The sequence below is a fragment of the Pongo pygmaeus genome, chromosome 7, assembly GCF_028885625.2.
Source record: "Pongo pygmaeus isolate AG05252 chromosome 7, NHGRI_mPonPyg2-v2.0_pri, whole genome shotgun sequence".
NCBI classification, from domain to species: domain Eukaryota; kingdom Metazoa; phylum Chordata; class Mammalia; order Primates; family Hominidae; genus Pongo; species Pongo pygmaeus.
The window spans coordinates 64,373,860-64,388,884 of NC_072380.2; the positions used below are offsets into that span (position 1 = coordinate 64,373,860).

At 37.1% G+C, this 15,025-nt stretch overlaps 1 protein-coding gene across 7 annotated transcripts in view; it reads right to left on the bottom strand.

Annotated features, from left to right (window-relative positions):
• Positions 1–15,025, bottom strand: part of RB1CC1 (RB1 inducible coiled-coil 1) — a 91,867-nt gene that overhangs the window by 44,950 nt on the left and 31,892 nt on the right. For all 7 annotated transcript variants that reach the window (XM_054497596.2, XM_054497594.2, XM_054497597.2 and 4 more), the window contains 3 exons: positions 8,663–8,865; positions 6,113–6,542; positions 331–501 (listed from right to left, as the gene is read on the bottom strand). In XM_054497596.2, the coding sequence (XP_054353571.1) occupies positions 331–501; positions 6,113–6,542; positions 8,663–8,865 (804 nt within the window). The remainder of the gene's footprint in view (positions 1–330; positions 502–6,112; positions 6,543–8,662; positions 8,866–15,025) is intronic.

Consider the following 15,025-nt stretch of genomic DNA (forward strand, 5'->3'; position numbering starts at 1 on the left):
AATTTCATTTCTTATCCTTTGTCCTATGGGGGGTAGTAGGAAGCACTGAAATTTTCAGCACAATAACTGACATGATCATATGCTTTCAACATATCAAAAAATGTTGATTTTTGCCCCCCGCTTCAAGTAGCAGTTTCATGGTTTATCTATAGGAAACTCAATCATTAAGAACATGCCTTTCTGCTTTATTACAAGGAAACAATATTAATACATTAAAAATATTCAAGGATAAAGTGAAAATATGGTGCACACCAAATTGATATTGCACATAAAACATGTGTACAGAAAAACTACAAATTCCTTTTCCTGAGAAAAGTCTAAAATAGGTACCTGAGCAAGCTCTTTCTGTTCATTCACCAGTCGGCCACAGCTAGCAATCATCTGGTCCAGGGCGTAGAGCCGATCTTCAAGCCCTTTAATGGCTTTCATATTCTGATTATCAAGTTTGGCAATAGTTTGACGGCATTCTGCTATAAATGGTCGAATAATCCTTGGATCAAGCTAAATGACAAGGAAACACAAAAATGTATTTCATGCTATTCTGACATACAGCTTAAGAGAGAAAATAAGTGATAAAAGATATAAAAAAGCAAAAGCATGGGAACTCTAAGTTATACTTTCATAAGAAAGTTAAGTACAGGATAAATATTATCCTTGACAACACTGAATTTACACTAGAATACATAATTAGGAATGCAGTTTCAGGAATCACACATTTCAGTCAGTGCTACAATTTAATCACTTGTCAGTATCTCTCAGAAAAAGGTATTTTCAATGTCAGCATAATATCATTAATTCTCTTATCAATGCAACTTCTCTTTAAAACATATAAACTTCTTCAGCAAACTTATCTCCCTCCTGGAGACAGAAGATAAAACTTATTCTCTATCTCTATCTCCTCAACGAATCTGCTTGCTCAATTATGCTTTCTCACTCTTCCATCTCTCCTGTTCCCTGGCTTTAATTCTACACATTTGCTGAAATTCATGGAACCTATAAAATTTTCCAATAATGCTCCTAGTCCCTTAAAAAAATATTTTACCTGGCAGCCTTTCTGTCTGCGTTTTCCATAAAAACTGCTCAGCCAAAAACTACCAATGACCTTGCTTCACTTGAGGCTCTTCAACAGTTAGCATGGCAGATAACCTTTTCCCAACCTTACAGGCTCTGGGAAGTTACTTCCACTGGTTCCTTCATAGCATCCTTTTCTGGCTCCTTTTGCTCTGTCTAATCTTTCTAAAATAGATGATTCAGAAGGATTTTGTCCTTAGCCCATTTTTACTGTTCTCAATATGATTTCAGCATTAAGTATAACTTTTCTGGAGATAACTCCCAAGTCTACTTCAATCACTGATCAGTCTCACAGATTCTCAAACTGTGTTTCTGACTGTTTACTAATATCTACATTTGGGTAGCAACCATGAAACCTTCTATTATTGACTTACTATGCTTGCTCCTAATAAAACCCCCAAATGACTTTCTTCTGCCCACAGATAATATCCAATAAATGCAGAATATAATAAAGGCTTCATTGATCTGATATCAGAAAAAATCTTTCAAGCCTCTCATCTTTTCAAGCTGAAATGTCTATCATTTCAAGATAAACCGTGTTTTTCTATCTCTGATCTTTGTTCACAATTCTTCTATTAACTGTTCAAGTAAACCTCTCCCTCTAAAGATCCTAATCAAACACTACCTCCTTCATGCTGCCTTCTCTACAGTTGAAAAAAACTGATTAATGCATAGAGTCTTGTACACAGAGAACATACAAAAGCAATTAAAACTAAACTATTTTATTGTTATTATCAAGAATCCAGTGTAGTTAAATAAGAGGGTGCATGTCTAACACCACCGAAAAAATTAACAAAACCATTATTTCAGAATAGGCACCACTAGTTTTGCACAATGTTGTCTCAACTGCAACTTGTACATTTGTGAACATTTTCTCACTTTCCTCAATTTTGTGGTAACTGAGTCCAATGTGTATATATTTCTACACCAGAGTACTATGCACATCAAAGCCTGGTTACAAATTATTAGAATGATAAAGATGAAAACTGGTTCAAATGTTCAACCTGGGCAAAATTACAATTATACATAAACTTAACATAGCAACAACTTAAACCAAAAACAAGGGCTCCTGAATACGATATATCTGAATTTAATAATTCATTGCAAGTATAACTGCACTGACAAACATAGGATTTTATGATCACTAAATAGTTTACACAACTTCCTAAAAAAAATTTATTTTTGAGCCAGGTTCTGGCTCTGTTGCCCAAGATGGAGTGCAGTGGCATGATCACAGCTCACTACAGGCTCAAGCGATCCTATGGCCTCAGCATCCCTAACTGCTGGGACTACAGGCATGTGCCACCACAATCAGCTAATTTTTTGTAGACATGGGTATCGCCCTGTTACCTAGGCTGGTCTCAAACTCCTGGGCTCAGGCAATGGACTGCCACCTTGGCCTCCCAAAGTGCTAGGATTATAGGCATGAGTCACCGTGCCCAGCTGACTTCCTAAAATCTCACTGCACTTAATATTTTATTCCATTTGTCCACAGATAATAAAAATCTTTGAAGAAATGTTTTAAATTACATATATTTAAACCACAGCATCTCATTAGTGATTATTTAGCCAATTTTCAATAATTAACAGTCAGTGATACATTAATTTTTACTCTTGAGCTCTTTGGCATCTACAAAGGCTAACATTATTTTTAACTGAGAAAAAAAACTATAAAACAAAGTTTCTTACACTCTCTATTCTTAAGCCTCCGACCTTTAAACTCACTCCCCTGCATAGATTCCTTAAGATCACAAGTTGTCTGAAAGAAATGCTAAATCTCAATAAATTATGCTGGCATTAACCTGGACAGTTTAGAAATGTGCTAAATGCAGACGCTTCCAATTATTAATTATTAGAAACACAAATCAGTGTGCCTTTTGTAGTATAATCTGAAACAGAACACTCAAGAGTCATCTTAAGGCCGGGTGCAGTGGCTCACACCTGTAATCCCAGCACTTTGGGAGACAGAGCCAGGTGAATCACCTGAGGTCAGGAGTTCAAAGCCAGCCTGGCCAACATGGCCAAACCCTATCTCTACTAAAAAATACAAAAATTTGGCAGGTGTGGTGGCGGGTGCCTGTAGTCCCAGCTACCCGGGAGGTGAAGGTTGCAGTGAGCCGAGATCGTGCCACTGCACTCCAGCCTGGGTGACAGAGTGAGACTCCAACTCAAAAAAAAAACAAAAAAAAGTCTTTTTAGCAAGAATACACTAAAATCTAAAAATGTTGAGTCTACAAAAATGCAGCAACAATTCTAAATTATTTCTGATAGATAAAATGGGGGGAAAAAACAATAATTTACAAAACTAGCATCTCTTAATCCACAAAAATATAAAACTAGGAATCCCATGTTAAGTGACTTATGGATGACAGAGATAGTAAATGTCAATGCCCAGATTTGAGCCCCTGCTATTCCAATTCCAAATCCTAATTTCCAAAATACCTATGTCTCGACTAATTTCCCGAGAAAGACATTTTAATTTGCCAGTTGAAAGTACATGTTACAAATACTGTTACAATTGGAATTAATCCACTAAAACGATAGATTTAAACTGAATTTCCTTTTACGGAAAAAAAATCTTGGCATGTTTTTACTACTTCATTGGAAAACAGTGCTACTGCGATCAGATATCAGGTGGGTTAGTTGTTTTGGACAACTGTTTAATAAAACGAGAGTAAAAAACTATCTCCAATCAGAGAGAAATCTCATACTCAGTTCATCTTCAGAAATGCCACTAGTGTTATCAAGAAAAAGTACAGTACTCCTGAGAGGAGAAAAATACTGATCTAATAAAAACATCATGGCAAAGTATCATTCATTACACAATACATCACATTTACAGATCATATACTTTGTAAAATATAAATAAAATTTTCCAAATTGGATTTTAACTGCTTTAGAATAATATATATTTTTTGATTTCAAACATTTATTTTAAATTCTGGCATACACATGCAGCATGTGCTGGTTTGTTACATAAATGTGTAAATGTATGCCATGGTGGTTTGCTGCACAGATCATCCCAGCACCTAGGTATTAAGCCCAGCATCCAATAGCTACTCCTCCTGATAGAGTAAGTAAAAAAAAAATCTAATGGGCATATGCAAGTAGTGAGTACTATATTATAGGCACTATTTTAAAGTCACATTAGCTAATTTTATAACAAACAAGAATAACCAAATAAATGTTTGTATTTTGCTTTTTTAATATAATGGTCATGTAAAATATCACAAAGACTTCAGATGTTGTAGCTATGCTCTATTCAAGGTAGCATTAACCTCTAAAAAGAAAAAAGTGATTGCTTAGTAATAACACTATAGCTACCTTCTATTTTCTGAAAGTATAAATATTTCTGACATTTATTCATTCATTCATTATTTAGAGATAGAGTCTCACTATGTTGCCCAAGCTGGTCTTGAACTTCTTACCTCACGTGATCCTCTCGCCTCAGCCTCCCAAGTCACTGGGATTACTGGTACAGGCCACTGTGCCTGGCTGACTTTTCATTGAGTCAGAGAATCACTGTTCCTTTCCTTTAGTCATACAAAGTGAAAAAAATCTTAAGACTCTGTGAAATTTCACACTAAACATGGAAATACAAAGCCAATTTCAGGTTCTCTTCATATATATATAACTCTGTTTTGACATCTGGCACAGCTTAATTACAGAAAAAATGATAGGCCAGGTGCAGTGGCTCATGCCTGTAATCCCAGCACTTTGGAAGGCTGAGGCAAGAGAACTGCTTGAGCCCAGGAGTCTGAGACCAGGCTAAGCAACAGAGAAAGAAGACCCCGTCTGTGCAAACAATGAAAAAATTAGCTGGACATGGTGGTGTGTGCCTGTGGTCCCAGCTACTAGGGAGGCTGAGGTGGGAGGGTTGCCTGAGCCTGGGAGGTGGAGAAGCAATGAGCTATAATCATGCCACTGTACTCCAGCCTGGGTGACAGAGTGAGACCCTATCTCAAAATACAAAACAAAACAAAATACCTCAATTATTCTGATCACAATCATGTAAGCAATTATCTACAATCATAAATGGAATTTTCAGCCACTACAATGTCAATAGTTTAAGCAGGAACACTAATTTTCATTCATTTTTGGCAGTGATCAATCTTTGCATAACATATTACATACTTCTCTGGCAAACATGTCTTAATTGAAAGAAATGCTTAGCCTACAGAACGTCTTCAAGAAACTGGACACTGAAAGAATGACAAAACCTAGATTTTTAGTTTTCCATTTTACTATATCCTATAACTTTAAGAGCAATGTATGTATTCTTTTTTAGGCATCCCAGACAATGTGCTATCCTGCTCTAAATAGTGAATCAAAGATGAACTCTTTTTCGACTGCATGCTCCTTGAAAAGTTCAACTATTTTAAAAAATTATCTTTTGACAACAGCAGCCTTCACAACATTACTTAATATTTCTGTAACAATGAAACATGCCCCATCAACTTCCTTCCTGGTGTCAAAGATTTTGCATCAGTTTACAGATCAGATATGAAGTGGTATTTATTCCTCAGGTTTAAAAGGTTTTCAGGTGTGCTGGAGAAGACCTTAATCCAAAATACAAGCTCATTATAAAGATAAAACACAGTGTCTATGTTTCAAGATCTCAGGCAGATGCAGCACTTAAAATTTCTTCTTTAAAAGTCAGAAAGAAGTTGCCTCTAAGGAAATAGTGACTGGAAAGAGTCACAAGGGGACTTTCTGGGCAATACAATTTTCATTATCTTAATTTGTGTGGTGGTTATTCCTTGCATGAACCACTCAAGACCTATGTAGTTTACTGTACGTAAATTATTCTTATTGCACTAGAAATTTTTCCTACTAATCTCAAATAATCTTCACAAATTTACAATCAATTCATAAATAAAATTATGAATTAAATTGATTCAACCTATGTTAAAAGTTTCACTCCAAGGCTCATTTATTTCTACTAAAAGGTAATATCCATTCTCTCAGTACATAAAATATTTAGGATAAATAATATAAAGTAGTAAAATGACAAAACAAACATCAAATTAACGTTACTTACCCTGCTCATAGAATCAAAGCACTTCCTGACCAAAGATTCCACATCATTAGGTCTATCTTGAACATTTATCCAGTCTAACAAAGAAACATTAAAAAAGGGCAGATCACCATCTTTAGTGTCTATCGTAGTTTCATCTTGCTGATGAACAGTACTTTGACAAGATTCCCTAATTTCTTTGCCACTTTCAGCATCTGTGGTATCTGGGGACACATGTTCCACTGACTTGGGAAATGAGGTTAACAAAGATTCGTTAGTTGTTCTAGGCATATCAGGAGAGAGCACCAGTTCAGTGGATCTTTTCATCTCAGCTTTTTCTGAGCCTTCATGTTCAGGTAAAGAATCCAGTCTTCCCAAACATTCTCTGTAACTATGTCTGGTTAGGCACTCCAACAGGGGAATCTTGGCCATTACTGAAACTGCAGTTCCTAAACTTAAAATACAAAAGATCTGTCAGTAAAACTATGAGACTGCTCTAATTAGTAATTAGCATGTTTGAATGAAATTACATATTATTATATACACAAATCTCACCACCTCTCCATAACATTATACATACATAAACTAGTCTACCAGCTAGCTATTCACTAAAAGTCTAGTTTAGCAGAGAGAAGATATCGTTAACACATTAAAACATCACTCTAGGGCTGGGCATGGTGGCTCACACCTGTAATGCCAGCACTTTGGGAGGTGGAGGCCAGCAAATCATTTGAGGTCAGGAGTTCGAGACCAGCCTGGCCAACATGGCAAAACCCATTTCTACTAAACGTACAAAAATTAGCCGGGTATGGTGGCAGGCACCTGTAATCCCAGCTACTCAGGAGGCTGAGGCACAAGAATCACTTGAACCTGGGAGGCAGAGGCTGCAGTGAGCTGAGATGGTGCCGCTGCACTCCAGCCACCTGGGCGACAGAGCAAGGCTCCGTCTCAAAAAAAAAAAAACAAAACAAAAACAACAACAACAACAACAACAAAAAACACTCTAAAGTAAAGCTAGCTATACTAAACAAGTGAACACTAGGCTTTTATAAAACCTTAAAGATGTAACAAATTTAAATTTACAAAAAGATTCACCATAGCAGTATCTTAGAATATAACCTTATGGCCTTAAGTAAATCAAATATATTTGATATATTCAAAGCACAGGATAAAAATAACAATCCCAATGAAGATAACTCTTGTACTCATAACACCCTGAAAACAGGTTTATGTTGTCAAAAGCATGGGGAAAACATGAAATCTTGGTGATTTAATTTCTATAAAATCATATGCAATATGATGTAGGTCCCTACTTTAAACTGATATAGCTAACAGAACCCTTAGAAAGTTACTTGAAAAGGTTCTCATTTAAACTTTAAAAAGATCTTTCTAGTCTTAATGAATCCTTCTCTTTCCTCTCAAGATTTTTCCATTTTTAAGACCAAAATCTAATATTCATACCACAAAACAGAGAAATCTGAATTTAAAAGGTTACCTAAATTTAAAAAAATGAAAGAAAAAGAAAAGACAAAGATCAAAACCAGAACATGCTACTTGTCTCTAATTCAAGGTCAAGATAATTAAAAGAAAAAAAAAATCTACAGATCCAAAACAAAAAACCTGAACACAAAATGTTAAAAGCATATGCACACACACACAACAAGGGATAGTTTCATGCTGAATTACCATTATATTTTCAGGTTAACTATAGCCCTTTTAAAAAAAGAATCAATGTGTATTAAATATACTTCTATGCAAAGAACTAAAACTTGCCATCTTAATGAGCATTGAAAACACATGGGCTGGCCGGGTGCAGTGGCTCACGCCTGTAATCCTTGCACTTTGGAAGGCCAAGGCGGGTGGATAATGAGGTCAGGAGATCGAGACTATCCTGCCTAACACGGTGAAACCCCATCTCTACTAAAAATACAAAAAAAAAAAAAAAATTAGCCGAGCGTGGTGGTGGGCACCTGCAGTCCCAGCTACTCGGGAGGCTGAGGCAGGAGAATGGAGTGAACCTGGGAGGCAGAGGTTGCAGTGAGCTGAGATCACACCACTGTACTCCAGCCTGGGCAACAGAGCGAGACTCTGTCTCAGAAAAAAAAAAAAAAAGAAAAGAAAACAGACAACACAAGGGCTTTTTTTCCACCTCATCAAACCTGTATCAGGATGGCAATATTTACAAAGAACTTAAAATTTTCCTCCATTGTCCAGTGTTTGATAATGTGCCTATTTCTGTTAGATGTTATTTTTCACATCTTGCCTTTTGTTTAGTGGACAAGACATAAGCAAAGATTCTTGGTTTTATAAATGATTTCAAAAGTATTTGGGGCCTTATTACAAGTAAAACAACTCAAGAGAAAGAAGTGTGGGAGACTCATACATGTAAAGAGAATTATCATTTTTTAAATTAAAAACTATAGCCTACAAAGCACTATCAGAAAAGGCTCAAAGAATAAACCTCAGTTACAATAAATATACGGCCTATAAGAAACAAATTTGCAGTAATTAAACCTACTGATAAATTTCAAAGGCATTTTAAACAAATATTATCCATTTTAATGGCAAACATACTGAGTAAGTTTTAACTTGATGTCTTCTATGGACTGCAGATAATTTGAATAAATACTTTCAAACTTGAAAAGTAGCTTTTGGTATGAATTTGAACAGTCCTCCAGGTTGGCCATGATTGCAGCCCAGCCTTGGTGTTGAAGATGTTCATCATGTACAAGACCTTCACAAAAAGAACAAAGTTTCTTGGCAACTTCATACATTTCCTATATTGAAAAAGAATACAAAAGAAAGTAAAAGGCGGCAATGGTTTGCAGAAGTTTGCATACGTTTACACACATGTACGTGTGAATGCACTGTAGAGCACATTTAACAAAATATTTCAAAGGACTGTTTTAGTTTATCTCTGTTCACTTCTGTAAAAGACAGCCTAAACATAAGTGAGATGTTTAACATAAGAGAGGTGTTATAACCTATAACATAAGTGAGGTGTTTCCAAGCAGGTATCCTAAGAGATAGTCAAAAGAAGAATCCATAAGATGCTACCTCTGAAAAACAAAGGAGTAGGGCTTTCAATTATTTGACTAATGATCAACATCTGCCATCTCAAATGTCACTGTCCTCTGGTATTATCTCAAGACATACAGGTTAAAAACAATTTTTGGTGAAGGCAAAGCTAAAATACATCATCTACTTCTAGATTAGTGTAACTATAACACATTTAGTAACCCTAAATGAGATTCTAGAAAATATTTATTTAAGCAGTGAAAATACCTTCAGAAAATAGACATCTGACATTCAGTTCCAAACAATGAAGTACAAAAATATTTATTAAGGATAAATTACAAGGCAGCAATGTAGATTGCTTTATATATGGAGATATATAAAGAAGTCCACTGTTACAAAATATTTTAGTTGGCAAGGAAATAAGATCATTCTACCTTTGTTAACTGGTATGAGACACATATAAAAGTCACAAAAGAGACAGGAAATGAGAAGTCAAAGCTAACTGAAGGCATTTAACTTAAGTATCAAGGTGTGAAAAGAATATGAACAAAGATAGGGAAAGAAGTACTTCAAAAGGGTGGAACATGATGAAGTGGCAAAGACAGGAAATATAAAGCACTACTGGTTAAGAACAAATGGTCTGCAGGAAAAAGCAAGAGGGCGATGATCAAAGTCCCAGAAAATACTAAGGTAAAGAAGGAGGAATTGGACTTTACTCAGAAAAGACCTCCTCAAGAACTCTTTAACATGAAGAACATAATCAAATAGAAACTTTAAGAAGACTGATAATACAGAAAATGTTATAATGTGGAACAGGAAGGCACCTGAAAGAATGGATGTAAAATGATTATTTTTAAATTGTCCAGACAAACTGTAAAAAAGCTACTGTAAGTTATCTAGTTACCAAAGTAAATAAGAAGTAAGATGGTCTTTATGGGGTAGGAATGTCAGTAAAATGATTATGTGCCATGTCAATTAATCAATCATGCTGCCACTAAAATAGAGTGGGGAAAAAAACTCTGGAATTATGAGGTAACAGAAATAAAATGTTTTCAGATTTTTTTAAACAGATCAAAGAGAGGTGACACCCTTGAAATGACAAGTAAAAGAGCTGTTGGGTACATTAAAGCAAGAAGTTCTTGCAATGCATATAGAAAATGGAGGAAGATTCTTAAACACACAAAAGATGGAGGATATAAAATATTCAAATGTTTCAATTTTTTGAATTGTTAAAATTTATAAATATAAAATAAGTTGAACTGTAGCACTGTTTACTAGGAAAATAAACTTATATTTCAAAAATGGGAGTACCCTGCAACAATGAAAAAGGAATATATATGTATAGTATGGGCTGGGTGCAGTGGCTCTCACCTGTAATCCTAGTACTTTGGGAGGCTGAGGCGGGCGGATCACCTGGGGTCAGGAGTTTGAGGCCAGCCTGGCCAACATGGTGAAACCTATCTCTACCAAATATACAAAAATTAGCTAGGTGTGGTGGCACATACCTGCAATGCCAGCTACTGGGGAAGCTGAGGCAGGAGAATCACTTGAACCCAGGAGGCAGAGGTTACAGTGAGCCAAGATCGCACAACTGAATTCCAGCCTGGGTGACAAGAGCGAAACTCCATCTCAAAAACAAAAAAAAAGTATAGTATGCTTTCATTTATTTGGGGAGGCTAAGGTCAGTTAGAAACGATAGAGGTATGAGATAGAAATGCATTTTGTGAGTATATCAAAGTCTAGGAAAATGCAAAACAAACGTTCCACCATCATTAAGATGGAGTGGGGGATGCAACGAAAAAGGAAGTATTTTCTCTATATATTTTGCTGATAAGCACGCCAGAATTATGACCATTCTGTTTTAGAAGATAATATTGTTAATGAACAAATTTAGGTGAAAAGAAATATCTTTACAGGTAAAATATGAAAGTTTACTTTCTGGAAGTACAATGATATGAATGTAAAGAGCACTGGCCTTGGAGAAAAGAGGTTCTTCTTCTCCCTGGCTATCTGGCCTTGAAGAAATTACTTATCTTCACCTGTTCTTAATTCCATATGTATATAAGAAAGGGCTAATATTTTCAGTTGTAAGATAATGAAGTAAAGATGTCTTTGCCTGCTTCTCCTTCCAACCAACCAAATACAAAAGGGAAACAAGACACCATCTTGATGAAACCAGGAAACAACTACCACCCCCACACATACAATATATGCAGCAAACCTGCGAAGAACATGAAAACTGATCAACTTGGGTCAAATAAAAAAGGCACCCACTGTGAAAGAATACCAAATCTCGGGAACCCAAAATCACTAAGCCAACGGAAAAGTCAAGCCAGGAGCTATGTCAGGCAAACCTGCCTCCAATTTTATTCCTAAATAAGATAGCTACAAAGATGAGAAAGCTACATACCTCCCTCACAATTTTGCCACAAGGAAATTTCTTGTGGGCTTCAAGATCTTTAACCTAAAACAGTTCTGCTGAATTTCACCTTGGCAATGTAAACTGACAGCATATCTTCACATATGCGGGACAGAAAGTCACACCTCTGCTGACCTGAAACAAAGGCCTATCTGCTTCCTCTGTCTTACTGTTTATTGTTTATGTAAAAATGCAGATGCACTGAGCCAGACTAAATTATGTATTGAGTGAAAGGCTGATCAAGGACTCCAAAGACCCCGCTTTGAGTTATCCTGCCCTTCTGAACCAAACCAATGTACTTCTTACACACATTCACGTCTCATGTCTCCCTAAAACGTGTAAAAGCAAGCTGTACCCTGACCACCTTGGGCACATGTCATCAGGACCCCCTGAAGCTATGTCTTGGGTGTGTCCTTAACCTTGACAAAATAAATTTCTAAATTGATTGTGACCTGTCTCAGGATAATTTAGGTTCACACCACTATTGCAGACATTTAGCAAAACTTGGGAGAACCGAATCCTCCTTGTGGGAAGCTTGGGTAGACAGCAAGAACCTCTTGGGGCTCTATCTGAAATTAGAGATTAGCAGAAGAAATAATACCTATTTATATTACATACTTGCAAAAAGCCAAAGGAAAAACTGTGAGAAAAAGCCCTAGAACTGCTAAATTTTGTCTAAGGAGAAGGACAAAATAAGTCATCTCCGTCCCTCTCTTACACATACAGATTCTGCTTCTAACTGGGGATCCCCTCTGACCCAGGGCAGCTTCCTGCTCACCAGGAAGTGCTATCTTATACCCTTCCCTACACTGTCTTGTAGAGGAATAATTCTACTCATTCAAACACAAGCAAAAATTTTAACATATGAAATCTACACTAAATTACCCTAAGAAAAAAAAAGAATTAAAAGTAAAAAAAAACTAAATGCAGAAAAACTTTCTCCAAGAGCAAATGGAAATTATAACCAAATTCTTTTCCTAAGAACTTGGTCTAATTTTGCTTTATAAAAAAGAACTCAACACAGAGATTTAGCTGAGGAAATAAGTTAAAAAGAAATATATTACTGATTGAAGGCTACACTGGAAGAAGACACTGCTGAAAACAGAGAAGTCTAAATCAAGCTTTAACAACCAAGACAAGTGAAATTAATAGAATTACCATGTAAATGATAGCTTATATATGGAAGAAAAAAGACAGTGTGCACTGAGTCCATTTCAAGATGAAATCTGAAAGAACTATGAACATTTCGGTACAGAAGAGATTGCAGAAGTAGAAGAGAAGACAGATTTAACACTGTCAAAGTATTCTGATTTCTCTACACTATAGTCAAAAGAATGTACTAGGACATTCACAGCAGGTTTAGTCACAATAGTTGAACGCTGGAAACAATCTCAATATCCACTAGTAGCAGAACAGATTTAAAAAAAACTGTGGCATATTTGTACAACAGAATACAATGCAGCAATGAATACAAACCACCGATACATGCAACAGCATGAATCATTCTCAGGAACATCGTGTTGCATAAAAGAGGCTAGACACAAAAGAACAGAAACTACATTCTTCCATTTATTTACATTCAAAAAGAGACCAAGTAATCTTGGTTTAGAAGTCAAGATACTAGTTAGCATTAATGAACAGGGAGGATGAAAACTGATGGGGAGAAAGTCCTAAGTAGGGCTTCTGGGTTGAAACTATTTGTTTTTGTGGGAGGTGTGTGTGTGTGTGTGTGTGTGTGTGTGTGTGTGTGTGTGTGTGTGTGTGTGTGTGTGTGTGTGTGTGTGTGTGTGTGTGTGTGTGTGTGTGTGTGTGTGTGTGTGTGTGGGTGGTGTGTGTGTGTGTGTGTGTGTTTTTTGAGGTAGGTGTGTGTGTGTGTGTGTGTGTTTTGAGGTGTGTGTGTGTGTGTGTGTGTGTGTGTGTGTTTTTTGAGATGAAGTCTCACTCTGTCACCCAGGCTGGAGTGCAGTGGCGCGATCTTGGCTCACCGCAACCTCTGCCTCCTGGGTTCAAGCAATTCTCCTACCTCAGCCTCCCGAGCAGCTGGGACTACAGGCACATGCCACCAAGCCCGGCTAATTTTTGCATTTATTTTTTTAAGTAGAGACAGGGTTTCACCATATTCGTCAGGCTGGTCTCAAACTCCTGACCTCATGATCCGCCCGCCTTGGCCTCCCAAAGTGCTGGGATTACAGGCATAAGCCACCGCACCTGGCTGAAACTATTTTTATCAATGTGTTCATTGTGAAAATTCACTAAGAATGGATGTACAATTACGGTTTGTGCATTTTTCAGTATGTATATATCTCAATAAACAAAAATCTATTCTTAAATTTACCAATAAGGTAAATGAGTAGAAGGTCACACCACAGGTAAATGAAGTAATCAGATATAAACTCAGAAAATCTGACTTTAGAGACCACATCCCAGACCATGAAGAAATACCACCTCTAATTCCTCACATAATGAATTGATTAGACCTATGTTACTGTTTTGGTTATAGCAGCTTTAGAATTTGTTTTATAAATCTGAAGAGGGCAGGCATGGTGGCTCAATGTATTTTATAAATCTGAAAAGAGGCCAGGTATGCTGGCTCATGCCTATAATCCCAACACTTAGGGAGGCCAAGACAGGAGGATCATTTGAGCCCAGGAGTTTGAGACCAACCTCGGCATCATAGTGAGATCCTGTCTCTATATAATAAGTCAATAAAATACCTAATGTAAATGACAAGTTGACGTTGGGGAACCACTGCCTAGATTTCAGAAGATGTATGGAAACGCCTAGATGCCCAGGCAAGTTTGCTGCAGGGGCAGGGCCCTCATGGAGAACCTGTTAGGGCAGTATAGAAGGAAAATGTGGGGTCGAAGCCCCCACACAGAGTCCCTACTGGGGGCACTGCCTAGTGGAGCTCTGAGAAGAGGGTCACAGTCCTCCAGACCCCAGAATGGAAGACCCACCAACAGCTTGCACTGTGCACCTGGAAAAGCCACAGACACAACGCCAGCCCGTGAAAGCAGCCGGAAGGGAGGCTGCACCCTGTAAAGCCACAGGGACAGAGCTGCCCTAAGTCCATGGGAACCCACCTCTTGTATTAGTGAGACCTGGATGTGAGACCTGGAGTCAAAGGAGATCATTTTGGAGCCTCAAAACTTGGCTGCCATGCTGGTTTTCGAACTTGCATGGGACCTGTAACCTCTTTGTTTTGGCCAATTTCACCTTTCGCCTCCTGCCATAATTCCGAGGCCTCTCCAGCCATGAGGAACTGTAAGTCCAATTAAACCTCTTTTTCGTCCCAGGCTCGGGTATATCTTTATCAGCAGCATGAAAACAGACTGATATGGAATGCTTGGTATTTGAACCTCAGATTACTATTTATGCATTTAAAAAATATTTTAAATATGATGCATTAAAAGAGAAATAATGCCAGCTTATATTTAATTCCTGATATACGTATTTCTGACATTTTATCTTTTCTTTTTACTTTCTTGTTTTCATTCTTT